We start from the raw sequence: 27,866 nt of genomic DNA, 5'->3' as shown, positions 1-27,866 counted from the left end.
TGATATTTAAAAGGGGGTTTATTGCCAAATCTCAAAGCTCGTTACAAGCAGGAGCCAAAGTGCTGCCTTTCCTCTGGCTGCGGCAGCTGCTTCTCAGAGTCATCCACATTTCGCTTGCTTGTAAGCTCACTTCCTTCCTGTCACAAATGTAACCTGGTGGCACGGCCTGAAGCACAGCCTCACGCCCCAGCGCTCCATGCCCACAGGGTTGCCAGGCACAAGAAGGCAGCCTTAGTGCAGCCAGAAATCAGGTGTTTAAGGGGAGAAACAAAAAAGTGCGTGGTGGCAGGACGTACGCTGAAGATGGGAGGTGCTGCAGGAGGTCAGAGCAAAGGCTTAAGAGGCCAGGATCCCATCTCTGACTGTGACCAGCACTGCCATTAACAGAGGAGCATCTAGAAGCACTCCAGAGGGCAGCTACAAGGTAGCCCACCCTCCTGCCTTAGGCAGAGCCCAGCTTATCACCAGAATGAGAAGAACAAAGTGGGAAAACTGCAGAAGCAACATGATCCGTTGTTTTCTGGGAAGTCCAGATGAATCAGGCTTAGGGCTGGGCTAGACATTTTAGGATGAAACTGCTAACCCTATTAGAAAAAAGAGTTAAAAAGTCTCCAACGGAATGTTTTCAGCAGTAGAGTTACCAGGTGCTATGGAGATTCCACTTAAGTTATACCTATTTACAAGAAATAATACAAATCTAGTAAGTTCTGTTAGTACAGCAAAAACCGTCATTAGCTGTAGCTTGTAAAATGATTTAATGTGCTCATTTCCTAACAGATAGGGTTGTTTGGTGGTTTTTTTTCTGTTAAGATTCCTACTGATGGGTATTCAGTAAAATGTCAGACATTTATTCATTAGAATATCCAGTATTATATAAAAATATACAGTAAATATAAGCACATCCTGGAGGTCTGGCTGTAACAGATAGGGATGTCTCGGTATCTTCATCAGCGCTTTGCCAGACGGTACCCACAGAACACACTGCCACAAGAAACACCCGTGAGAGCAGAAGCATTTGTATGTGCATTAGGGGACTGACCTTCCCATAAATTACCTCCATGCTCATGAGTTTTCAGTTCCAGGCTTTGATTTGCCCATCCTGGAGGTCAGGACTGGCTTCCACCTGGGGATATGAACCTGCACCCGGAGTTTGCCCCGGTTCATGTGTCTTCCTGTTAGTGTGATCTCCTTTTCCCCATCTGGTTTCTCTCTTGTTACAGACCTGCATCCTGCAAACGCCTGCCTGCTCTCTGAAGCTGATGTCCCTCGACTTCCAGTGCGCACCAGGTTCTGACAGCTCACATTCATACCACACAGTGTTCGGTAAACAAAAGTGCACATGCAGAAAAATACATTTAGATAGCAGATAGGCACAGAGTATTGTCTATATGATTAGCCCTTGTCCTAAAAATATCTGGAAGGCAAGTAAGACCCACGGTTCACATTCAATCTACAGCAGCAAATCACACAGATCCAGAGTTTCCTCCAGGCTGTGTGCCTGGCAGTGGGCTTAGGACGTAGGAATCTTTTTGTCTCAACGCAAAGCTTTTGTGGCACCTGAGCCCTGAGTGTCTGACTGTGGAGAACCTCCCACGTGAGAGAATCAGAAGTGATTTTCCATGCATTGTCTACAGCTGTCCTGAGAGGGGGAGAGACCACCCTGGCTGCTTTAATCCAAATCAGAAGATATGGAAGCATCAGCTCTAGTCACTCACTACCTGTCCTGATGGCTCTGGGTGGTGAAAATCAGGATATTTGGAAGCCCAAAGACAACATTTCTCTGCTCAGATCTGAAGAGCACATGGGCTAGCCTAAGAAGAGGTGCAGATGAAGCTTCACTGGGCTGCTGCAAAGGGAGGTGTTTGCAGCCCACTGCAGCCTTGTGGAACCTGGGGAATTACACAAAGAATAACAGAAGAAAAGTGCTGACAATGAGAGAAAAAAGATAAGGTAGCGTGTCACTCCTTAAAACCAGTCTGGAAAAATCATCCTTTTCTGTGCTTCCAGAGTCTGGCTTAAGCAAAGGAGAAGCCCTTCAGGATGTCATACGATTCTCCTGAGAGCAAATACTGTACGGAACAGGAGAGGGGACTCAGCTCAGGTACAGCACTGTACAGCAGCAGTGCAAAGACAGGATTTTATCACAACTTTAATCACGAGAAACCATGGGAATTGTGATTGCTTTCAGCAGGTGGGTGGGGGAGCTGTGGGAATTGTGCCAGAGCCTCCTGCAACGCTTTCCTCAGCCCCTTACATAGCAATGCTTTTTTATTTTCATATACTTAAGCCGCAGGGACCAGCCCCAAAGTTGTGCGCACAAAATGCCTTTCCCTCCATACTCCAGTTGCAGATGCCTGTGCCAAACCGTGGCTCTCAGGCTAGCCAGGACACAGCAGGTAGAAACCTGCTGAATAGGACGAGGGATCTCACCCAGACCAGCTGCCTGATATGCCTGCTCCTATCAGTTAGCATCCCAACAATGGGGAGCCAACAGCTAAGGGAACATCCTTAACAAATGAGCTTCTTAAGGACAGGCGCTCCTGGAAAGACCCTGGGCATCTCCTGGACACAAGCTCTCAAAACGCCTGGCTAATCGTTCCCAATTACAAAGTGGGGATTCAGAGTTACCAGGTAGGGATGGTCCTTAAAAATGAGCATGTTGTGCTGCTGCAACACGCTGCTTCCAAGGCCAAGTGTAACCTGCTCTTAATCCTTGCCTCAGTTTCCCTGTTAATGAAACAGGGACAATTAATACGTGCCTGGCAATGATGCATTGAAACCTGCATTCATTTACACAAGGCTTAGCCCACCTAGAGCATTGCCTGGCCGGACTCAGAAGAGTGCCTAGGTCTGAGGACACTCCTCGTAGGCAGGAGCTGGCCAGTTTTGCTTGCCTCTGCGTGCGGTCACTAACTGTGGATGTGGTTTTACGAGCATCCTCGGAGAAGTTTAAGCCATTTATCCTTACATTCCTAGATGTCACTGGGCCAGGTGCTCCAGGAAACCTTGCCAGCAAGTGTATAAACAAAGTAAAATATTCTCTGACTGGATTTATCTTTAAATGATTGAAGTGGAAAAACCGGATAGGTGCCAGTGTAATCTGGTATCTGCTTGCAAATACAGACAGACGGGGGCTTTTGCTAGGGAAACCTTTCTGCTCCTTTCAAAATTCTGACTCGGTTTGACTACCAGAAATTTTTAAGGCCTGATCCATTGATTTGAAAGTACTTTGGATCAAGTCCCTAAAAACCATTCACATTTTTGAAGCTGTCCTGTAACCTTCTGCTGTGCTGAGAGGATTAGAACCGGACTGGTACGTACAGCATGAAGAAAGAGAGGAAGAGGCTATAACTGAGAGCTCAGTTCTGTCCCATAAACATGGTGCATGCACAGCAAAACACCACCTCTTGAACACTGGCCTAGCAACGGTACAAATCATAAATGGCAAACGTTTAGCCTTGATTTCAAAAACCAAGCTTCTTGGAAGAGTGTGTCAGGGAGCACTTCTCCTATAGAGAGTCACTAGATCCTTTTGCTTTTCTTTCTGTTTCTGTGTTGCTTCTTTTTTCAGTTCTCCGAGACCTTTAATTTCTTGCAAGACTTGCGTAGCTTGCCGAAGTTGTTCTACTGCCTCGTTGAGTAATGTCTCTGCCATCACTGGGGGTCCGTTCCCCTCCTGGACCTGCTCCAGCCCCCCATGTAAAACCTTCTGCAGAAGTTTTTCTGCCTTTTCCCTTTCGCTCGCAACTTTCTCCTCCATTTTAGCTAAGCAGTGATGGGAATCCTTGGGGATACTTTGCCCTGGAAGTGCTGTCTGGGTATTTTTGGAATCTGACAGTAAGTCTCCCAGAGACGAACTGCGAAGTTTGAGGCCCGAAGTGTTTTCTATGGAGGTTTTCCTCTCGATAGTTTCTTTTACACTCTCCTGGCCTGTTTCTGTAGCTAAGGAACTTGGTGTCTGTTCTGCTGAACTTTGCTGTTCCTTCTCAGCCAAGCTTGTCCCGTTTTCTTCTTTAGGTTCAGCTGTTGGGGATGTGGACTCTGCTACTTTGCTGCCTTCGACGCCGTTCACCGGGGGCTCGGAGCTGCCAGACCCCAGATCCTCCAAGCCCCCAGCTTCCAGGTCGCCGTGGCTGGAGTTCATAGTGGCCAGCATCTTTTCTGACAGGATCTTAGGAGGAGGAGCAGGAGGTTTTGTAACATCTGCAGCAGCAGTCTCAGCAGGGCTGTCTTTGCTACCGTCTCCTGATGATTTCAAGTCTTCTGTGTTTTCAAGTTCAGACACCGGTTGGTCCCAAGCCACTTTTAGCTTGTCTGGCACGTTCTTGGGAAGAGGAACTGGAGGTTTTGATGTGCCCTTGCTGCTGAGCTCAGCAAGTTTCTCTCTGTTCTCCTCACCTGGTGCCTTGGATTCTTCCACATTCTCCTCTCTGCTTACAGAGTCCTTTTCCTTGGCATTTACATCGTCCTTTGATGCTAAGCCTTCCTTAAGCTTCTGATCTGGAGGCAGAGGCGTTTTGTGTTCCTGGTCAGAAACGCTGTTCTCTGCATCTTGGCTTTCTTTTGTGCCCGTGGGTTTTGTAGGCGGCATGGGTGGCTTTGGAGTTTCTTTCTGAGGTGGCGAATTGTCACTTTCGCTGATAGTGGAGTCAAAGGTGGGTGGTCCATTGTCTACCATATCCAGATCTAGTCTCAGAATACCATCTGACGTAGACTTGGCAGCCTGAAACACAAGAGGGAACTTTTTCAATTTCTATTCCATCAATCCTTTAACTTCAAGGAATTGCTATGGATACAGCGGTATAAACACTCGCAGCATAAAACTGAAGCTGAAAGGCGAAGGCAGGGGATTACTGCTTCACACATCCACCCCCTATTTATACTTACATCTGTCAAAACTGCCAGGAGAATCTGACTGATTACAGAAATGGTGCTCTCAAGAGCAGCTGCTTCTACAGCTCAAGAGCAATCTACGGAGCTTCTCCTGTGCAGCATCACCCCGAGCCCCCCTCTAACAGCATTGCATTCATCTGCTAAGTGAAAGCCAGTGAGATCTGCTGTGCCAGAATTTAATGAGCTGGGATAATCGTGAGTCCCGAACACTTCACCCGACAAAGCAGGAAGCAGGGTCAGCTCACGTACGCTGCGGCAAATCTCGAAAGCATCAAATGGAGCACCCCCGTCCCTCTGCACAGCCCCGTTTTTCCTCCAGACCAACATGTTCTGTGACTGCCGTGAGCGTTTTTGCTGCTGAGTTATTTTCCACCTGATAGCGCAGCGACTTGCACAAGAATAACAAAGCCAATAGCCACAAGCAGTCAAGAATGAGGACTAAAGCACAGAATTATTTTTTTTACGACTTCCTTTGAGCAGACCATCTCAAAACGTGCTCCACCATAACCTTAGCGTCTCTGTTCTCCTCTTGGTGTTGTGCTCTCAGCTCTGCACAACCTGAACTCTTCATCCTGGTTAGCTGTATCTCCCTACCCCTTTCATTTACAGATGTTTTCCTCAAAGCTGCTTTCAGGACTGCCCTATTTCCACTTGAACATGTAAAACAAACCAATCTTTGGATGGTCAGCATGTGTTGAGGCCACTTGAGCAGGGATGCTCTTGCAAGACTGTTGCCTTCTGCTCTCTCCCTTCAGCCTGATTTCACCGCTGCCTCGCTGGGGCCAAGCCTCAGCCCATCAGACCTTCAAACCACAGGCTGCGTGCAAACCTCTCGAGCAGGGGAGGGATATCCTAAAAAGGGTGGACGCGGTAAACACGCTACAGGGTGTGAGCTCGGCACCCTGGGGGCAGAAATGTGATGGCAGTTCCTGTGTGAGGGCCCCAGCTGCAGCTCCGGGCAGCCTCCTGCAGCGCGGAGAGTTTAGGTGAAGCATCTTTTGCCTTTCCAGCCCCTAAGACACACAGAGGCAAGCTGCATCCTGGCTGCTTGGCCCTCACCCCTCCTTACCTGGCCTGCTTTGGCACTGAAAAAAAAATCATCCCATTCCCTTCACAGCGCTGCAGCTACCTGTGACACCCATCTTTCTGCAGGCTCTGTCCTCCCCCTTTCCCCTCATTCCTGCTTTTGAATTTGCAAGCCAGTTTCCCCCAGATTTGGCCGAAAGTGAGAGCTCTTGCAGATATCTGAAGCATCTCATGAAAACAGTGAGCTGGCTTCCTGCCTTACTGAACCCATTCTAGGCATCAGAGAATCTACACAGCGTTGCTTCTCCAGCTTCTGTCGGGTTTTGTTCTGCTGTTTTCTGGAGGGATAGATGGGAACCTGGGATCCATCCCCGTGCATTTCTCTAGAAGAGACACTCTCCCTCCATTTCTATGCAAAGTTAAAACTCCTGGGGCATCTCATTTCCTGCAGTAGGGTCATCTGAGAGCTGTGCAGACACATAACTCAGAGCCTGGGAAGTGTGAAGTAAGAAGGTTTGATTTAAAAACCTTCGTTGCTTTAGATTAATGGCCTCCTAACATATCTGTCTGTGGAAGCTTATTCGTAAATCACAGGAATCCCGCATTAATAAGAACTTCTCCCATAGAAATGAACCGCAGGTTTATTCTGTGGTGCTCTTTCTTTCCTTCTTTTTTTAAGTGACAGACCCAGAAAATCAGTTACGAGTAGGCAGGCCAGTCTATAAAGCCGCCTGGGAGAATAATGTATTCTGGTTCAGACCGAAGGAAGGGTTTGTAAACCCGAGAGCTTGCCTGCTTTTTCCAGTTAGTTTAATAAAAAATACTGCTTCTCTCCACAGACCACGCAGTTCTTGGGCCGTCAGACCATTGTGGCTACAAAAATCATCACTTCTTAGAAAATAAATATAGGAGCTTCGGTCTCTTCTGATTAAAGTGAAACCGTAATGGCTCTCAGCAGACAGCGCAGTGGCTCGTGAGGTATGGAAAGCTAAATATATCGTAACACGTTGCAGCAGTTACAGATCTATGGGAACCTGGAGGGTTGCTAAAGAGGTGCTGGCACCGTCTTTCCCAGGGGAAGCTGTTTTCCTTGTGAGCTTTCTCCGGGCACCTGGGTTTTCCCTGGGGGTTTGCTGGTGGCTGGATGGAGCAGCGGCTGTGCAGCTCGTGCTGGTCCCAGCTGGGAGATGGCTCAGTCCCCAGGCAGGGCACCTACCTCCTTCAGGTGGCTTCTCGTGGGTGGCCGGCGACCTTGGGTCATCTTCACTCTGTCCCGAGTTACATGGTCCAAGGAAAGGCTCTCGTCTACTTTCACCTTTAAAAGGGGGAACGGGAGGGAGAGAGGAAAGAAAAGAGGTATTAGTTTCTTATGATCTGTCTATAAAGGTGGTGTTGGCACACAGGAAGGGACGCAGCGTTGGGATCCAGGAAGATTTTTGAATATTCCACCATTACAATCTTAGCCTCAGACTTTAGGCACAGTTTGCTTGCACAGCCCCATAGTACATGATGGACATTTAAGGCACCGATCACCTGCAGAATGGCATTTATCTAAAAGGCACTCCAGAGCAAAGCACCCAACCTTCAGGTCCATAATCACCAACCCTCCCTCTGCCAAAAGGGCAGGACACAGAAGGGCACCAGTGGGCTTTGCTGTCCCCACCCCAGCCTGGGCTTGGAACAGCTCCTGCGTGTGGCAGAGCACGGCACCGAAATTGCTGTTGCCATCTCGGAGGTGAAAGCCCATTAATAACCGTGACCCGACGGTGAACTGTATCAGCAGTTCTTCGGAATAGACCTTCCCTTGTACAGCTCTAATGACTGCAGGAAGCTGAATAGAAGGTGTGAGCAGTGACCTGGATTAATTGCAACTGTAGCTGAATTAACAAATTCATTTCCCGGCATCAGAGTAGAAATCCACTGCCTCCCACACACGGGCAGTGAGGTTCCACAGGGTGGTGAAGGTTGGAGGGTAGTTCTGGAGGCCATCAGCAGGGCCACCGAGAGCAGGTTGCCCAGGACCACGTCCAGATGGCTCCTGGAGACCTCCAGGGAGATCTCCAAGGATGGAGACTCCACAACCTCTCTGGGCAGCCCAGCTTGGGAGGGCCCAACCCCACTGCAGGTATTTCTCACTGTCTGCCACCCTCCTGGGGCTGGGGACAGGCATCCCATGGGCAGCAGAGCCTCTAAAGCCAGCCCAGGCACTCTGAGGTTGTCCTCAGCGTGGTGGCAGGGGTGGCAGTGCTGGGTTGAGGCGTGGGCAGCCAGGAAGGGCTGTCGTGCAGCTCTGCTCTCTGGGCAGCTCTCCCATTTTCTGCTGGCCACAGCTGAGGGTCAGAGCCAGTGTGGAGGACGGTGAAAGGTCAGCACGGTTTGCTGCCCTTCGGACCACAAGGCTGTCCTGTAAGAAAAGCTGGTGAGGGTGAAAGAAGGGTTTAAAAGGAAAAATTGGGTCCCAATCCCTGGCTGATACAGCAGGGCACTTTTACAGCTTTCAGTGGAGCTGCTCCAAGCCTGAGCCATCAGCTTGTGCCTAGCCTGTGCAGCAACACTTTAAATCCGAGGTCTGATGCTAATTGCAATGAAGGAGAATTAAAAGCTGTCTCTCTCTGAGTATCCAGGTCCTCCTAAGGAGCAGAACCTCCAGATTAAGACCCCAGACCCCACCACGCCGTGCTGGGCTTTGCTGCCCACTGCCGTGCCCCTCCGGACAGCTCAGGGATGGCGTCAGGTCTCCAGCAAGGGCTGAGCAGCGCTGTGTTACAGGACATCTCATCTCCCACCCGCTGTAACGTGAGAGCAGGCCTGGCTGCTCAGCTCTCTGCTGCTCCACTTTGTAACATCCTCCCTGCTGCTCCCAGCTGCCAGCAAAAACCTGACGCTGGATGTCATTTACCCAAGCAAAAAAAGGAGCACATCTCAGCCTCTCCTCCAGCTTTTGCCTTGTAAAAGCAAAGACCAAGCTCTCAGGGTTTGAATTTTCTAGCACCACACCGACAGGGCTCAGCCCTTGACTTTTACTCACTGCTTTGGTTTCCTCTGCTCGACACATCTTGCTGATTTCTTAGTCTCCTAGCTACCCTGCCCAGCTCTTGTGTGATTCCCGTGGCGGTGGTTTTGTGCACTTCCTTTCGGTTACAGAAACAACTGCAGAATTGGTAGTGCTCTTTCAGTTTGCTCTGGGGCTGATCACACACGAAAGGGGAGCTGAGCACGGTTAGTCAGCCTCCGGGATGTGCGATTTTCATCCTTGCCTCTGCACATCAGGAGGAGAGGAGGACTGGGGCGTGCAGGTGCTGGGGCCAGCTGAGAGGCAGGCAGGAGAGCAGCCGGGCTGACAAGCCACGGAGTAACTTTCCACTGGACTCCAGACTGGAGGCAGAATAGCTGCTGGACTGAGTCACTGCAGATTTTTCCAGTCTTGAAGACTGGGCTATGTCCTAACCAAACACCTCCATTTCCAGGCTACTTGGTGCTGAGAATCACAACATTGGGGGGAGACGAGTCCTTACTGACTTGGTGGAGCTGCTTCTGTGCCCCAGCGGCTTCCTCCAGGACAGGGGAACATCAGAGCATTCGCTGAGGGGCTGATCCAAAACCCCCTGAAGCCCCCAGACCATCTTCCACTAACTTTGGTGAGCTCTGGTGTCCCATGGGCCTCCCAGTGAGACATTAGCTGTCAGCAGCACAGAGCATGCCTCTGGCACACATTTACTCACCCTGCTGCCCCTGCATCTAACCCTGCCAGAAGAGAGGGGAAAGCAGCAAGAGGCAGAAGGGCTCCAACACTTCTCTGCATGTTCTAGCTTCTTGGGCTGAGAACTGGAGGGACTAAAAGCTCCTAGCCCGTGGGGATGCAGCTTGGTCTGCCCTGCATACCAGCTGTGAATGGGCTTTCTCTTTCCTTTGACCATGCCTGGCATGCAGCGTGGGGTCTCGGGCAAGTTCTCTTCCTAGCTCAAACAGCAGTGAATGAGAACTGACACAGAAATACTGGGGTTGAAAACTGTTTCTCTTACCTCATCAAATACTTTGTTTTTGCCTCTATTGATCCCTTCATTAAGAGCTTTTATCCACGATTCCTTTTCTTCCAAAGTCGGAGCTTGAAATTTGATATCATGAACCTGCAAAAGTGGAGAGAGAATTTTGCCTAAGCGTTTCTCGTCAGGAACAGAGAGGCAGCTTTCTGCTCTCTGTATATCCCTTCAGTTTTTATTTAACATCCAGTTCCAACCTGTGTTTAAACTACAGATTCCTTTGCACTTTGGCAAGCATTTCGCATCACAGCTCCCACGAACAGAATTTTGTTATGCTGAACTGTTTGTTGCTCTAGTTTTATTTTCGCCGCTAATAAATACAGAAATAAGAAAGTGAGAGTTTTTTACTTCTGCAAAACACGTGGAGAAGGTCTTATGGCAGCGTAAATTTGTACAGGGAATGGTCAAACCGTGCGTAGTGAATCAGATTGAAAGTCCGACTTGTTTTGTGGTGGTTCAAAGGCAATAAAGTACTTTATCCCCAACTTCCCCACAGGCTGCGAGAAGAGAGCAGTAGGAAACCTGCATGCTGCGGGCTCTGCCCGCTTCCCTGTTCCTGTGGCTCTGCAGAACAGAAGCGATACAGGAATCCAGGGCCCTGGCTTCAGCTGCGTGTGGATAGGATGCAGCACGAGGGCGGCGTAAGTGAACGAATTCACCGTATCTTTCCGTTTGCAAATGAAAAAATAAAGCAGCAGACACCACAGACAGAAAATTTCTGGGGTTTGAACGGTACTGCGTAGCTTTGCCCCAAAAGTACCCTTCAGGTGAGAGAAACACCATCTTTACAAGTGGCAGACCAGCTTAGATCCAAATAGCTCCACTGTGTGCCTTCACCTGCTCTGTGCAGGCACACGGGCAGACTCTCGTGCTAAAGAACATCCTGCGAGTGGCAAAATCAAGCACTCAAAAATTAGACAATCCCGAAGTCACCTAGGCAGCCTGAACTCAGCTGTGCTGCACAAATTCCTCCTATCACCGGCCCTAATGACAGGGGAGGTGCTCTTACTGATCAATATGTCTTACTGAGTGCACTCTGCTCAAGCCCTGCCCTGAAGACACAATTACTGATTCTGTTGATGATCTCTTCTTTGCTGCTTATCACCACAATGTCTGTGGGCTTCACAAATAACTTTTCAGAGCAATTAGCTGCTTTTCACAGATGAGGTGAGCAGCTATGGACAGGCTCATCCAAAACACATACTGGAAGGGTCTCATTTGTGTTTTGTTTTGTTTTGTTTTGTTTTTCAGGTATTTAACATGCTACAGCTATCCAACATCTTTGCATTGCCTTCAAGAGCAATGCCTCAGCCTTTTTGTAAATCAGGCCCCACATTCTGGAATCACAAGAGGGTCAGAACCTCCGGACTGTATAAAATGAGGGAGACAAAGCTCAGGGTGACTGACAGCTGAATGCTTTTAGCAGCTTCCTGTTTTGTTTATGGTACAACAAAGTGGCAACTGTTTTGGGTCTCAGCAACTTAAATCTTACATACCTATACTCTGGACATCCCTACTGGGATGCTCTCCTGACCAAAGCAGCAGCATCGGAAATTCTGCAGAGCTAAGGCGTTATCTCCTTACATCCAGCCCTGCTATTCTGCTAGAAACCTACTGCCCTTCCTTTCTGCATTTATTGCTCACTTCAGTGCCACAGTTTTGCACCTGCACATCACAACGACAAGGTGCAGCACCCTCACAAACAGCACAGCCAGCAGGGAGTTAAGCAGCAATTTTGGGGAAGTGTGTTTGTTTGATTAGTTTGCACGTAAGGTGATTGGGGCCACACGTCTTCCTAAGAGCCCAGAGGAGAGGTTAGGGCCTGCACCACAGCACTCTGCAAAAAGAGCTCTTTGTCTAGGGCACAGGAGGATCATGCTAACCGGGGAACCTAAGGGAAGGCAAGGCTCCAAAACACAGTGACAGCCAGGTTTTGTTTTAGCCCGAGCAGGCCTGGTTTTGTGTGTGCTTAAAAACTTTTTTGTTTGGAAACGATTTTGCCCCAAAGCTTTGTGATTACAAAAGCTTATGAGAAAGCTCCACTTGTGAGCAGCTGAGCTGTCACACTGCCTGGCAAAGACCTGGCAGCCCACACTGGGGTTTAGAAAGCTTCGTACATGTTGTTCAAGGGAAGGATTCCTGCCTCACTTCAAGCTTCCTATTCTAATGCCACTTTCTGTGCCTCATTCTCGGCCCCGGACAAAAGCTGCTGGCCTCCCAGAGCTGGGACTGTGACTAAGTGCTGGTGTCAGCTAGCGGCTGAGCAGCAGGGCAGAGCGAGGGCTCTGGGGGCTGCTCGTCAGTAACAAGAAGCTGAAGTCTCCCTCCAGCCTGCACCTTTTAGTGCTGACCACTTGCTGCAGCCACCTAACGCAGACCCAGCAACAGCATGGGGAGGGGGATGCACAGGAAGATGCTCCCAAGGCAGCAGAACGAGCCTTCTTCAAGAACGTTTTTCTCCTTTTTAGCCCAATATCCACCCGTACCACGGAAAAGGCAGGTTGCTGGGGCTCCGAGGCTGGCACTCGTGATGCTGCCAGACAGAGCCTTATTGTTCCCTCGCAGTCCCTTGCGTGTCTGCATCCCTCTGTGGCTCGTGTCCTCCACCGCAGGCACAGGGGAGGAGGCTAACCCACGGGGGGGTGGAAGCTCGTGTCAAAGCCCAGAAGACACAGGAACAAGCTGGAGGAGTTGTTCTCAGTTCTGCCTGCCGCTGTAGCACTGGTGGGAGATCCCCAGCTCCTCCACAGAGAAGGAACAAATGAATTGACTTTGTATTTTTACTAATCTGAGTGTTGACAGGTATCAGAGGATACACCCCTGCACAGCTTTAGGCAGGGTCTGATCTCCAGCAGCACTTTCAGGTGGGGACTCGGTGACACCAAACCTAAAGGCAGAGGGCAGGCGGCAGGGCAGCACATCGGCTCTCCTGCCTGCTGAAGCCAGCTGAGCCTGAGTCATGAACAACAGCCTGGTGTGCCAGGAAAAGCTGTCGTGGCTGACCCTACTGTGATAGCCACCATTGTGAGCCACGAACACAGGGTACGTAATTTACTGTAAGTCAGCGCAGAGCACGGCACGGCCAGCCAGCTCCTGCTGAATCACTGCCTGGATGTCACGCAACAAAAGAGGCTCCCACTCCGGCCACTGCCTGTAATGACAGCGAGCACATTCCCTGACTGCTCCACCTCTCCTCGGAGACATCAGTCAGCCTGCAGGCAGGGAGACCCAAGTGGCTACGCTCACCCTGCCTTTTAGGGAGCAGAAGTGCTCCCAGCGCCATCCCATTGTGCTTTCACTAAGTGAAAAGCTGCAGTTTAAGACATTTACCAATAACAGCTCAGTTTTTCCACTCGTTGTTGCCAGCCAGTCGCAGAGGTGGGTGACAGAAACCCCCAATTTCTCAGCCATTTCAGTGCAAAGCTTCAACTGCCAGTGGGTCAGGGATAAACTGGACTGTGAGCTGCCTGAGGTGTAGGAACGTGATCCCTTCTGCTGCCTTTTGGCACCGGGTGGTCACCTCCGGCAGATGCCAGAGCACAGCTGGGTCAGCAGCTATCAAGAACACGCCGGAGCCCGTCTGCCAGATGTGAGGTCATCTCCTGCCTTCTCGTGCATGAATTTGGGTCCTTGTCAGGTTGGATCACAGAAGGAAAAACAAAAGCAAAGGGACTGTCAAGAGATCCTCGTGGTTTTTTTTGCAGCTGAACCAAGAGCTGCCTCAGCGCTGGGAATAACGCAGCGCCTCTGCCAAACTCTGCCAAACTCGGACCCCAGAGCACAGGGCAAACGTGCTTCACTGCAATCTCTTACAGCTTCCAGATCCAGGCCCCTCCAAAGTTGACGAAGGGAAAAATAAGCAGTGAAAGTTTCCAGCCCTGAGCGCAGGTGCTGAGCTGGTGCCTGGCAGCGCTGGGGAAGGACGTGGTAAGCTGCAGCACTTGCTGGCGCACTCTCCCTTCCTACCAGTCTCTTTCTTGCCATTCCTCCCCGTAGCTGACGGCTCTCAGACCTGCTGAACACCAGCCTCGTGCCAATCTCTGTAGTCTCCAGGCAGTTTACACTGCTCTTTGCATCGTGAGTACATTTTAAAGCCTCCAAGCCGAGGTTGCTGCCCTTTCTTACAAGTTCTCTGCTCAGCTCTCCGTATCCAACAATTTTCATCCAACTGCTGCGGGTGGCACAAAGCATTTGAGATTGCTAAGCAGAATGGGTCTTTTGCTCATTTCCAGCTTCCTTTGCTGAATAATCGAAGCTCAGGGCAGCGCTTTGTTTCACTTCCACGCATGGAGCTGACCAGTGCAGGCGTGTGACATGCTCATACTGTCATGGCTTAAGAAAAATGTCATCCTTGTGACTAGGGCAAGCAGAATCTCGGGTGCTGCCATCAAAGATCAATGTTTAGCAAGGCAACTTATTTATTCGGGTGCAACTCTTACTGCAAAGTATTTTTAACTGCCCAATTTAATAAAAGCAGAGCTATACTGGGCACAGGCCCTTCAGACACTGGAGAGGGGTTGAACGGTTTCTGTTTTACTCTTTGCTCTTTGCAAGTGTCCTCTGCTCTTCAGAAACGTCACATCAGAGATGTAAACCTGGATTCCCCTACAGCTAACCGAGGGTCCTTGCTTTCAACAGGGAACCTTCAGTCTGTGCAATGAAGTATAAATGACTTTTCCCAGTTACACACTTACTTTCTGCATTCTCTGGCATTGTGCTCAGGACAGGGGGCAAAGAAACTGAGCAAGATCTGGAAGGGCTTGGCAAGCCAGTCCATAGGGTGACTGCAAATTGCAGTGCACACTGCAGCTGGCAGCAAGTCTCCTAAAAGGAAAACGTTCGGCAGACATCTATTGCCACAGCTGCAGTTTCAAAACAGAAGAAGGCCACTTGTGTACATTGGCCTCCTAAAGGAAGCTTGTTCTAACATCTGCAGAAGTATGTTGTGTGTCAACACCCGCACCAGATTCCCAGCCAAAAGCAGGGTGGGAGGGAGTAGCAAACAGGGAACTTTTCACTTATAAAAGCCCTCCTTTTCACCAAAAGAGCCTTATAAAAAGTGGCCTCTATCTAGGTCTCCATTTAATCACTGGCATGAAAACCAGGGGAGCTGTAAACTTGCCAGCATACCAAAAGGGTGAATTTTCCCTTTCGATGCAGAATTTGGGCATAGCTTTCTCCTAGCAAGAAATTAAAGGTTTAAGAACAGGTCTCACGCCCTTTGTTGGTTCATTCAGCAGAGCAGAAACACATGCAGCTACTACACAATTTGCCTAAGTAATAGCCTTGCAAATAATGAAAATAATTCCTAATGTGCTGCCCGTCTGTGAGCACACACAGGCTGTTCCTAGCCTCCCTGGGAGTAGGTGTGCACACACGGAGTAGCCAGAGGGATTCAGCAGGGGCAGTTGTGGTGGTTCAGGCACCCTCCAGAAAACACAGCAAGCCTGCCAGGGCTAGGCACTTTTGATCTAAAATTGACATTATTTGTGATTAATGAAGCTACAAAACAAACACTAAACCCCCAGCCGACCTGGAGACACTCACTGCTCTGTAACCCCGTGCTGAGCAGGAGCTCACTGGCACAGGTTCATATTTCCAGGCTGCCATAACCTTGGTGCATTTTGCTTAATATCCCTTTTCTCCCCGATACAGGCAGCGCCTACTTGAAAAACACGCATCATTCACCTTCCCTCTCCACTCCCACCCCGCTCCACGTGAGTATTTTGGGACAGGAGGACAGTTCCTGACTTGTTTGGAACCAGGTTTAGCACCACGATGCTCTGAACTCAGCTGGAGCCCCGAGGCACTGTTAGATGAGTAAACGCTCAGTGACAGGAGGGACAGAATAAGCAGCAGTGACAACGACGACTAAACAATCTCCATTTATTCAAACAGAATGGAGATGAGGGAATGCATGTCAGTTGATATTTTTGGCCCTTCATATTCTTATGGAAATTAGGATGCTGCGTGTCCCCTCACAACCTCTCGGATCTGGAGGTTTTATGAGATCTTTTAAGCCAACAAAATCGCATTGGAATTAGAATCTAAGAGTGAGTTATCTAAGAGCAACACCAGCAACATCCCAGCCCAAAAAGATGCTGACACGTAGCAAGGAGGAGTGCAGAAAAACCTCCAAAGTATGTGTGGTGATGATGGACATGCACAGGAAGGCAAGCTCATCCCTGCAGCCAGTCAGAGCTTGGTGGATGTGTGACTTCTCTGTGGCACCAGCCTGGTTATTTGGTCCTGGATATAACCACGACCACAGGAACCTGAGGTTGTAGTTTCATTAAATTTGCAGAATAAATCTTTTTTTCCAGGAGCTGTTTGGCTGCAAGCAACGTTGCACTGGAGTTGCTCACATGAGTATATCTCCAGGTTCAGGAACTGTCTCAGGACATGGGGCAGGATCACTGATTTCACTGGAACTTCAGCAAAGCTGCAGCACACACAGCTGGGACAGGGACACTTCCTCGCCCAGAGCACGTGGGGAACAACAGAGCCCAGAGCACGTGGGACATTCTCCACTGTTCAGGGAGTATTGCAAGAACGAAAGTGATAAGGCCAAAAAATATCAAGAGGAAAATGTTCTTGTAAACTGAGTAGCAGGAAGGCTGATTCACCAACACGGTAAGAAAGTCTACAGGACAATAGTGTTCCTCTTTGCATATTGCATTCTCAGCCACAGGTCATTTCTCCCAGCTGCCAAAGAGCTATCTCAGAGCCTTTCGTCTGCACTGGGCACAGCTGCCTGGGGACTCATTTTGGAATTAGCAGAATTGAGGGTGATGAGAAAGGCAATCCTACCTTCTTACCCGGGGAGCGGATTAAAATGAAACGGTTTTTCTTTTTGAGTAGTGCACGCACTTCCTGGCACTTGTCGTAACTCTCCAGTTCCACTGTTTCGATGCATTTCTGTTCATCCTGCAGAGGGGGAAATAAAAATTATCATGAATAGGAAGCACTGACATCAGTCATATACCACCAACCTCTGCATGTCTTCCCATTGCATCTGTCTAAAAAGCTCTTCTGCCTTCAAAATAAATCTGTGTGCAGACAGCAAGCCCCCATAAATCAGGCTGGTATCCCACCAAGAAAACACCCAGGTCTCTAAGCTACAGGCTGATTTGTGGCTAGTGGTCCGCAGCGGCTGAGCAAATAACACCCCCAAAAGAGCACCCCCAAACTCCCGCTCGGCCTGGCTAAATCACCTCCCCCCTGCAATGAATGAAGGCGATGTTATTCTGCTTCTCCACAGGGCAGAAGGTGGCACAGGCATCGCAGGACAAGGTCAGTGGCAGCCACAGCTCCTCTCACAGGCATGCCCTGAGCTGTCAAAACACTGAGGACTGGAAATAGAGTCCTGTACAGCCAGCACAGCTGTCGGGGCCAGCGTCTCGCTGGGGAATATTCCCCTCTGCTGTATCTCCACCGACGACTGCAGGCCACGAACTTGGCTCCTTTCACCCCCGAACATAACTCAAATTCCACTGGTGGTGCGTGGCTCAGCTCGGCCGCAGAGCACCAGCCCTAATAGGAACGGCAGCGTAACGCCGGGCAGATCATAGGATATTCTCCGTGTCTCAGCCACCAACAGCCCCAAAACTCCCTTTGCTACGTATCACACAAAGAAGCAGTGAGCATCGCGGAGCAGTTCTTGCCGCTAAAGCGCTGCCGTCAGCACGCCTCGTGAACCTCCCTATTACCACCCAAAATTAAAACCTCCAGCCGGGACCATCCCCAGCTCTGAGGCCGCTCCCAGGGCAGCGGCTCGCACCCCGGCGGGTTTGTATTTAGCAATTCCTGTAGCAGCGAGGGGGTGTGGGGTGAGGAAACGTTGTCGTAGCCAGGAAGTTACTGCGTGGCTGGAGGCAGGGAATGGAGAGTTCAGAGGGAAGTGGGCTGCGGGGAATTTCCTTCGCTTACCACTTGACATTTAAGTCACTGCACAGAGCTGGGGCTGCGTTAGGTTTTTTTAACCCTCCTGTCTGGAGATGGGGGCCCAGCAGAGTGAGCGTGAGTACTCACAGCAAGTTCTGAGCCACCGAGGGATGTCTGGATCTAATTTCGGTTTATTATTTTAATGACATGACTGTTTATTTCGCTTAGCACTGAGTAGGTGAATGTGACCAGAGAACTGGCGAAAGGTACATTAGGAGGAGGAGACGGATCCTGCCCAAACCTAAAACCTCGCAGATAAAATCCTGCTGACGCTGCTGAGCCCTTTGAAGGCGCGAGGCTCCTGCTGCCTTGTTTTGCAACGTCACAGCGAAAGGACGGGGATGGAAATAATAACTCCTCGGCAGCCAACAAATGATAGAGGAGGCTGAGGTCAGGGATACACGTGTTAGGGGACGGGGTGATCTCATCCTGCCCTTTGGTGGATGACCACCCACATCCCAGCGCTGCCACACGACTGCCGCGGTTGCCAGCTCCTCCGCGAAGGTTTGCTGGGCTCGGGATGGACGTGGCTTGGCTGGGCACTGATAAGAGAGCAGCACAAAGCCTCCTGGCAAACCTGCCCATCCTTGGAGGGCGGCTCTGCCCCCAGCAGAGCCCGCTGGCTCTGTGTCACCCTCCTCGTCCACGCCATCCTTCCTGCCTCTTGGGCAGGAAACTGCCCCCACATCCCACACCAGCCGTCCTCCACGTTTTAAGAACAGTCACGGGCTGTGACAGAGCTAGGGGACAAGGGCTCAGCAGGTTGAGGAGCTGTGGCTTTGCTGTGTCATAGTCTTGACTTTCAGCCACCCCCCTCCTCCCTGGGGAGGCTTTGGGATTATGGCCTGGCTGGGGAATAAAGGCATGGAGCGTGGGGACACGCAGGGCCCTGCCTCACAGGGGAACTGCCTTGACTTTGCAAGGTGTAAGCTCCTTCATCACAGACCCTGGAACCCCTCAAGTAAGTTCTCCTCCTCTGGGATGGCAGAGGAGAAAGCAGCCAGAGAAATATGAAAACTCCAAGCATGAGGCAAGGGAAAAAGTTTGTGAGCTCAGGCGGTGCCAGAATGGGGCCTTTTGTCTCCGTTTTACCCTTGGCGAGTGGCCAGCCCCTCTGTGTGCCTACCTGGTCACAAAGAGATCCTTTATGTCTGCTCTGCACAGCTCAGATAAAGACCAAGGGCCTGCCCCTGCCACAGGTCTCCAGGTCCCTCCGACCCCCTGCGACCCAGAGGATGCTCAGCATCGGGCAGGGACAAGGTTGCTTTTAGCAGCCCTGCCCCTACAGACTGGTCTCAAACACTTTTTAGCCAAGTTCCTGCTGCATTTCACCTCCAGCATCCCAAGGAAGTTAAAGCAACTCTGTTCCATCGTGCTGAGACACAAAGGCTGAATTTAGCTGCCTGCATTTAGCTCAGCAGGCTGCCCCACGGCACCGCATCTGCTGCCGATCTGCCACCTCTCACATAGCCACAGAGATGTGACCAGGGAACAGGGAATTCCCTTCAGGCCTCCTTCCCTCTACAGATTTCAGTGCGTGTTTTTTAAATTGCTTTTGCACTCGCTGTAAGGGACAATCAATAAGACACGTTAAAATCCTGGTACAGAAACCCCTACACTCACGATTTAATGCAGAAAAACAATTCCATCAGCTATTCGTAGAGCAGGCGCTGCTACTTCAACATATATGTGTCTGTGTTTCACTTGCTTGGCCCTTAGGAAGAAAATTACTGAATGCCTATACATATTAATGCATGAGCTTAACCAAAGAATCACATTTGGCAAACCTACAGTTTCCTGAATGAAGAGGTGATAAAAAGGAGAAAAGTTGCACGGAAATTTTCATTTATCTGAAAGCAACATTGCCAGGACCTCATCGCTGAGCCACGTTCATGGTCTGTGACCCTCCATTCTCTGTACATCTCTAAACCCCTTGAAACAAAAATCCTCTTCTCCAGCTGAGGATCTCAAAGCGTGTTAGTAAATCACGTTTGGGTACACATTGCTGTCACTTCACCCGTGGAGAAATGCAGGTTTTAACTGCGCCACTGAGACCATGCAGGAAGCCAAATGCCGGGTGGATCCTCTGGCCTCTAGAAGATGCTTTGCCAAGATGACTTTTGCCCTGACATATGCTACTCTTTAAAAAAATTATTGAAACTTTTAACCAAAAAAAAATCCAACTTCTAATCCAAAAGACTCACTCTCTCTAATTTATGGAGTGACGGCATTGATTTGTTTAGCCTCCCTGCATAGGATCTCCCGTTCTTCGTGTGCCCTCTGTAGCTCTGTGGGCTTAATTTTTATTCCAGCAAGAACATGCAGAGACAGCAAGACAAGAAACACCATTATAAAATAACCTGCCTGCTGGTTCTGTGTGGGTTTGTGCCCAACATGCCTGTCCCTGAGACTTCTCAGTAACGTCCCCAGTATCCAAACACCGCGGAGCTGCGCGGATTTGCATCGGGGCACCTCTCCTGACATCTGGCTATGCAATGTGCACGTTGGATGTGTGTCCCTCTTAACCGGGTCTTAGCTGACGTGAGGGTGCAGCTGTAGGGTGCTGGAGCTGGAACAGGAGCAGCTAAGAAGAAATACATCACATTTGATATTGCATCAGCCCGCTGAAACCCGCAGCGCGGCGAGGTGCGGCGACTTGCACCCGCCATCTGCTGCCAGGAACACAATAGCCGACTGCAGTTTGCCTTCGGGAGGTTGCTCCGTGTTAAAACAGCCCAAAAGGCTGATGAGCAGATGCAATATGGGGAACAGGCTTCCCAGGGGGGTCAGAAGTACATTCCAGGAGATTTCCATTGATGATGCTAAAATACGGTGTTTGTGTTATGCTCAGGCTGTACTTAAAATGTTATTGCCAGGATCTTTTGTTGGCCTTCTGCTCTGCTGTTACTCTGCACACCCAAACTGCAGAGACCAGGGCAGCTGCCAGCTCGTGCAATTGCATAACCAAGTGTGCCTGCGTGTGAAACAACTGCTGAAGGCAGTACGAGCACCTCTGCACGAAGGGCTCCAGCACACCAGGGGCTGATAACGGGACGGTGTGTCCAAGTCACTAGCTCATTTCCTGGAAATCTGATGGGCTTAGAGCAGTTCCAATACGCAGGCTCCAAACCTGGCCTCGCACACAGGAGCTGATCTCCCTCCCATTTAACCTACTTCAGTCTAACTTAGGATGCATAACTGTGTATTTCTGCTGCCCAACGCTCTCTTTTCTTTTTCTAGGGCTGTTAAACCTCCCGTCCAGCAAGCACTGAACGATCCCATTTTTAAAAGTTTCTTCCTAAAAGCAAAAAAAAATGCAGATCGAGATCCGGAAATAAAAGCCACCGGAGCACGCTGCACCACAGGCTCTCCTTTGACATTGGGCAAGTCACTTCTCATCTCAGAAACTTAGTTCCCCAATTGTGAGACAGAGACAGCAACGCTGCCCTGACTCACGTTACTGGAAGATAAATACAGTAATAAACACAAACTGCCACGATTCTGAGCTAACGGGACCCCTCCTGAGTACAGAAAATTGCCATTTCCTTCAGTTTCCCTGCAGTAAGTCTGCACAAACACATGCTCTCCTATTGAGCTATCAGACAATTTTGCAGCAATTTCCTCTCCTAAGATATTTGACTTCACTGTAAGCCTGTTTAATAGCCTATAGATATTAACATGATCCCTTATTTACAATAATGGGGCCTTGTAGCTACCGTAGCTCACAGATGCAATTTATTACAGGATGTTACCACAGTCCGCAGGCTACCAGAAAACATTATGTCTGGTTGTTACAAATGCCATTTTCCTCGTTGAGATAATAAAATAACCCTTTAAATGATCGGGATTTTTCCTTCTTCTGAATGTCTGTGAAAATTAATCTTACTTTAAAAGCTTCCTTTTCCCCTGTGGTAATAAGAACCTCCATAGATCTGGGTTTTTAAGTCGTGCCCTCTAAAAAAAACCTATGTCATGTTTATGGACTCAAATCCATTTGTTCCTGTAGCTTCAGCTGGAGTCAACAGGTGTCTGGGGGACTTGGATGCAATCTGCAGAGGGATAGCTCTGCGATAGCTCGCAGGACCAGGCTGTGTAAGAGCTGCAGGTCTCGAAATCCCCACTGCTTTGCCTGCCTTCCAAGCTGCTCATCACCTGACGCTGACTTCTCATTTTGGTATTCTTGCACTCATCATGACATTTCAAAACTAAGAACGAACGCCTCCAGAAAGCCTCGGGATTTGGAAAGAGCAGGAGGGTTCAGCGTACAGGAGGAGGTGATGCCATTTAACCTAAACTGCTCATAACAAATCTTCTATATTAGGCAATGCTAAGGTTTTTTTTTCCTTTCAAAAAGAGAACCAAACTCATTTGTCAGTCCCGCTGTTCCTGAAACCACCACAGCAGTGCAACTGCTGAAACATTTCCCCATTCTTGTTCCCTTGACATGAAGCACAGAAACTTGACGTTGCTTTTATTTTCTATCCTCCTGATGCCCACGACTGACCCGGACCCCTTGTGTCAGACGCCGCGCAGGCGCACGGTCCTCGTGGGGCTGTGCGCTGACAATTCCTGACACTCCTCCTGACACATGCATGCAAAAACCTCAGCCCCGAGGCTGCTTCAAGCCACCACGCACCAGCAGGGCTTGGATTTAGCTGCCCCCGTCTCAAATCTCTCTGGGCTGCTGTTTATGTGACTGCTGTGGCAAATTCAGCTCTCAGGAGGGGCAGGCTCAGGAATTCTCCACCTGTGCGAGCAGTCCCGCTGCAGCCTAGCAGGACTGGCCCTGAACTTTCCATTCCTCTCGCATGAAGATGCAGGGCAGATTTGGCTTGGCTCTTCTTTCTTATTTGATTAGAAACAGCTCTAAATGAGGCCGTGAACTTACGGCACGCAATTTATCTAGGGAAGTTCAGGATAAGGCTCCCAGGGGTCCTTCCCTCAGCGCTGGCTTGCTCAGCTAACAGGAAGAGATGAGCCAAACCCAAACTGTGTCCCCTTTTAAGGAGGAAGGCAAGCGCTCAGGATCTTGCCCTGCGCCCAGCAGTGCCTAAATGAAACCCTGAAAAGTCTGGCTAGGAGCAGCTCCAGCTCCTTGAGGGGTGCCAAACAGCTGCGGGGCCGCCTGTCAGCCCCTCTAGCAGCAGGTGGGCAGCCGGTCTGCTACAATGCAGTTTTAGCCTTTAAATGCCAAAAACTACTAGCACATATCCTGCTTCCGCCCAAAGTTGTACTCTGTTTGCCTTGTCACAGGATGTCCTGCCCCCATATTTTTTTTTTTTTGACAATAGCACTGTCAAAATATTTACTGGCTGAAATATTTATGATATATAATATACCCTAAAACGCAGCAGCTGTCTCTTCTTCACAGCATTTAACCTTCCCAAAGATATCTGGAGAAGTCCTTTTGAAAGGAATGGGCTGGAGGGAAGAGTGAAAAATGCAGGAATGTGTGTCACTGAGGGCCTTTATTCAAGGCAGTTAGCTGTGACCATACCTCATCCTCAAAGACCACAAGCTGCGTTTTCCGTAGCTGGACGTAACGATCCTTCCACAGGCCCAGGAGTCCCCCACTGCTTTTCTTAATCCAGCCGAATTTCTCTGCGTTCAGAGCTGACTTTGGTTTCTCTGAGACCTCCTCCTTTGTATCCTGCAAGGGCACCAAGAAAAGCAGAAGGGAGAAGGAATCACGTTAAAAGCACTTCCCATCCATCTGATGACAGCCTTCAGAAAGCCTGCCCGGAGCAGACCCCAGCACCCACCGCATGTGCTCCCTCCCCACCAGATCGCACGGAACAAAGCCTGGGAGAAAACTTCCAGAGAAAACTTCTGCAAAGAAGAGGAAAGTTCAGCCAGCTCCCCCCCGACAGCCAAACCTTTGGGACAGAGTCAGTGAGTGGACAGCACAGACCTCGGCCACTGCTGAGGATGCTGCTGGGGTGGCAGTGAGTCCCCCTGTGCCTCTGCTTCCTGTGGCTCTTTGCTCCCCTTTCGGGGAAGGTTCTCCCCTCTGGCTGGCGCACCGAGTGCCCCTTTAGTACCAACACTCCTGTTTTGCCCACAGTCACTTCTGCAAGCTCCTCAATGTCTCGCTTTGCTCTCAGAGCTGCCCTGCTCGCACGGAGTCACTGTGACCTGTCCCAACACGCACAACTGCTTTGCTCTCCGCTTGCCACCGGCTGCAGTGACACTGCAAGGCTCCCGTGACCAACACAGCTTTGCCCTGGAGGGCCAGGACTGCATCACACCCGCACTGAGATGCTTCTGGCCCGGCACACGGGCTCTGGCGGGGCTGCTGCCGTGAGGCTCTTCCCCAGGAGCAAGCAGAGGAGCGCTGCTCGCTGCCTTCAGCTGAGCCACAGCCGCTTACGAAAACACCTCGCCAAACTCGTGACCCTTACAAGGAGGCCAACCCCAAATCCTCCAGCACCCGTCCAGGAGCCACGCAGTTAGCCCAAAACTTGGCTTTCCTCCTGGGACACGGCACCGCTGTTGCCTGTGATGACAATAACCCCACTGCAAAAACGCGATGCGTTTCCTCTGAGTAAGGATGTGTGACAGAGGCAGGAGACCGAGCATCCCCAAACGGTCCTGGCTAGCTGCTGAATGAAACCTTTTCTCCTAGGAAAAAGAAAACAAACCAAACAAACCAAACCAGTGTGGCTGTAGCCATCGTGTTTCTTAACACAAGGAAATCCCATGTGCATCGGAAGGAGTCAGAGCCGGACACTCCCATGGCCAGAAGGGAGTAGGGATAGAGCGAGTGAGTACAGACGAGTTCCAAAAACTCGGAGGAAACCCTTGCTAACAAATCTGTTTTCATGCACCAGACTCCCAGCGAACACACCCTTGGATTGCATTTGGGTGAGCTGTTCCTCTAAAGACAGATCTTGCACCCACAACGAGAGGAAAAACAGATTAAATTCCCTGCGCACGGGCACTTCTTCCAGCCTCCAGCGAGGTCGGGGAGAGGCTTCCCGTCTCCAGGTAGGCGCAGACCAGGCACAAGAAACCAAACCAAACGCCCTCCTGTAAAAGTAAACCCCACAGAAAGGGGTACAACGTTCTTGGCACACTCTGCAGAAGTTGTTTCAGTTGTACCGAGCGGCGCCCCAATACAGGATGATAGAGCATAAAAAAGTTTTCCGGGAAACGAGGGGTACTGCGGGTTTCTTTAAGTTGACTTTTTAGGTTGCCAGGAAGTTGTATTCACTTGTGATCTGCTATTTCAGTAAACATCAATCGCTGCACAAATATAGACCTGTTGGTCTCCTGATTGAGCACCCTTTGAAGTCATTTTTAGACAACTGGCCTGGACTTCACCCTCACTCCTTTGCACGGCTGTACCCGTACGAGTAGCGACTCCAAACCAAGAGCCACCCGGCTTGCCATTACCCCCAAATGTTTGTACTTCTTGATTTTTTTTTGTAGGTTCCTTTTGCTGGGCAGATTCATTTTTACCATTCTTCCCCCCTCCCTCTGCAGATGGCAGAAGGGCTATCTGAAAGAAAACACGTGCCAAATAAGTCTGCCTGTGGCCTCTGCTCTCTACAGACTGAAAACTACCGTTTTCTGTGGTTTTACGAAAGAAGTGCTCACCGTCAGGTCGCAGCACGGCACAGCTACTTCTGAAAAAGCAACCTGCCCCGGTAGCCAGTTTTGCTGGAGTTTATTTTCATGCCAGCACTCCTGGGACAGGCCGAGCTGCAAGGCTACAGCCTGGAGCATCCGCAGGGAGGATCTCTGAGTCCCCACCTGCCCCGGGGTGCCAGACCCCAACTTGTCCCCAACAAGAAGCTCCTAGTGCCAAGGATTTCTGCAGGAGGAGGAGACACAGCCTGCCTCTGCCACCCAGACCCGGAGCCTCCTGCCTGCGAGAGCCCTTTGCAGCCTGATAGAAGAGGAAGGATGAGATGGGATGGGATCGTGCAGCAGTCTCCTGAGCCCCAGCTGCCTGTGTGGCCCTCTGGTCCCGCGTCCTTAAGGCTCCGAGGACCAGGGGAGGTTTGCCAGGGAAGGGCACCATCAGAGCAGGACTTTGTGTCCACCCTGCACCCGCTGCCTGCGATTCCATGACTAAAATTGGAGCGCGGCACAAAGAGACGATTTGCTGTTGTCAATTCAGCTTTCTGCGGGGATTCCTTCTGCTGGAGGCAAGAAATGCTAAGATATCCTTTCCAGGATGTTCTGGGGCTGGATTCATGCCCGACGCTGGTGTAAACCCACGAGAATAAACCCACTGACATCAGCCAAGCGAGCCAGCGTAAACGAGGGAAGATCTGAGTTGTCCTGTCACTGGCCGAGGCCAAAGGCACGGGTCCCAAAGCCACTCCATACAAGTTGTTTTTGCAATTTCTAGCATGGGCACCAGAAGTGCAGCACGAGCTTGACTCTTACAGCCTGGCTTACGCTTCAGTTTTACAGCTTAGCAGAGCCCAGCATCCTGCAGGGGCACAGGATGGCTTTTTATTTAACAATTCGGCGATTCTTTCTCCCTCCCTCCCCCAGCACTTTAAGGGCCCACAAAACCACACTCTTTTCATGGCTTCAAACAACAACAAAAGCCCAGCAGCCCCGTCGTGGCGGTGTTTTTACAGGTCCCACACGCTGCCCAGAAGTGGCTCGCTGTCCCAATCGCTCCGTTCAAAGCAAGAGCAGCCAGCTCATCCCATGCCATCTACACAAGACGAATCCATCTCCAGACGCCTTCCCAGACCTCAAATCTTTTTCTGCCCTTCCACTTTCCCTTCCGACAAGCCTGGTGGCACTTCCACTTCTCCCCGGCCTGTGTGGATGAACCATCTCCCCGGGCACAACCCGCTGGGATCCACGTGAGCCTCGGCAAGCTGCAGCTGGGGCCCTGTCCCCAAAGGGCTCCCTGGAGGATTTCTTCACCGAGCGGCCCCCCCAAAGCCTCCTCGCTCCTGCCCCTCGGGCTGGGTGCCAGCTGGACGCCGTTTTTGTGCCGTGGATTAATTTCACGGATGCCAGTGGATAATGACAACTTTCGGTCCCGACCAAGTCGGGTCGCTCTGCAGCCTCCCCGCTGCCCGTTTGGGGAGGAGATTTCCTTCTCGCCGCATTTTTGGGAGCTGAAATAAGGGGACTGGAGGCAGGCAGCGGCTCCCAGCTCCACGCACACCGAAGCCTTTGTGCACCGGCAGCAATTATTGGGGGGGGGTCGTGGGGCTGGGACCGCCCGGGCGTGAAACCCCACGCGTGTCTGGGGGGGCGCACGGCCGGCAGGGACACGGGAGGAGCAGGAGGAGGAGGAGGAGGAGAAAAAGAAGGAGGAAGAAGAGGAGGAGGAGAGGACAGACCCTACGAAGGCTGCGGGCTCCGGCACGCCCGGCTCTGCCGCCGCTTGTCCGCCCCGAGCGCGACAGGGGAGGAAAGTTGGAAGCGGGGGCGCCGGCTGCAAAAAAAAAAAAGCCAGGAAGAATTACAGAAAGTAATAATCATCAGAATAATTAAGCAAAAAAAAATTTAAAGACCAGCGGGGCCGGGGGCTGCCCCATACGCTTGGCAGCCGGCGGAGGCACCGAGGGGCTCCAAACCCAACCCAACCCAACGCAACCCAACTCGTCCCATCCCATCCAGCCCTGTCCCGGCTGGGAACGGCTGGGAACGGCTGGGAACAGCTCGGCACGGCTCGGCACGGCTCGGCAGGGCCCTTACTCACTTGCTCCATGGCTAGCAGGGACCTGGGGGTGCTCCTCAGGGGCTCCGCGGCCGGTTGCGTCCCGCTGCGCAGCGCGGCTCCGGGTGGCCGGGCATGCCGAGCCGAGCCGAGCCGAGCCGGGCTTAGCCGGGCCGGGCTTAGCCGGGCCAAGCCGGGCTGTGTCCTCTGCACCAACTTCTTGGCGAGCAGCAGCAGCAGCAGCAGCAGCGCCGGTTTCCGGAGCTGCGAGCGCGGCCCCGAGGAGGCGGGGATCCCCCCCCCCCTAACCCGGCACGGCTCCG

At 50.9% G+C, this 27,866-nt stretch overlaps 1 protein-coding gene and 1 long non-coding RNA gene across 2 annotated transcripts; one reads left to right on the top strand and one right to left on the bottom strand.

Annotated features, from left to right (window-relative positions):
- On the bottom strand, window positions 1-27,854 carry PLEKHO2 (pleckstrin homology domain containing O2). The gene is made up of 6 exons (XM_027465571.3): window positions 27,586-27,854; window positions 23,401-23,553; window positions 16,770-16,886; window positions 9,942-10,046; window positions 7,136-7,234; window positions 1-4,723 (listed from the first exon to the last, which is right to left on the bottom strand). Exons 1-6 carry the CDS (start codon window positions 27,592-27,594, stop codon window positions 3,494-3,496), a joined length of 1,713 nt encoding a protein of 570 aa, XP_027321372.3. The 5' UTR covers window positions 27,595-27,854; the 3' UTR covers window positions 1-3,493.
- Window positions 4,720-14,571, top strand: LOC106014384 (uncharacterized). Its single transcript, XR_003499701.3, has 3 exons — window positions 4,720-6,897; window positions 10,456-10,600; window positions 11,211-14,571. It is a non-coding gene; the product is annotated as an uncharacterized lncRNA (long non-coding RNA).
- Window positions 27,855-27,866: the final 12 nt, after the last annotated feature.

The sequence above is a fragment of the Anas platyrhynchos genome, chromosome 11, assembly GCF_047663525.1.
Source record: "Anas platyrhynchos isolate ZD024472 breed Pekin duck chromosome 11, IASCAAS_PekinDuck_T2T, whole genome shotgun sequence".
NCBI lineage: Eukaryota > Metazoa > Chordata > Aves > Anseriformes > Anatidae > Anas > Anas platyrhynchos.
The sequence above is the reverse complement of the archived record's forward strand: the minus strand, read 5'-3'. Positions and strand labels throughout refer to the sequence as shown.

Bases quoted from the DNA above. Each gene is read 5' to 3' on its own strand.
- PLEKHO2 (XM_027465571.3), bottom strand. The intron at 16,887-23,400 runs GTATGGTCACAG...CCCCCTCTGCAG, and splicing joins TTGTGGTCTTTGAGGATGAG to GATGAACAGAAATGCATCGA. The intron at 10,047-16,769 runs GTAGGATTGCCT...CCACTTTTGCAG, and splicing joins TCCGCTCCCCGGGTAAGAAG to GTTCATGATATCAAATTTCA.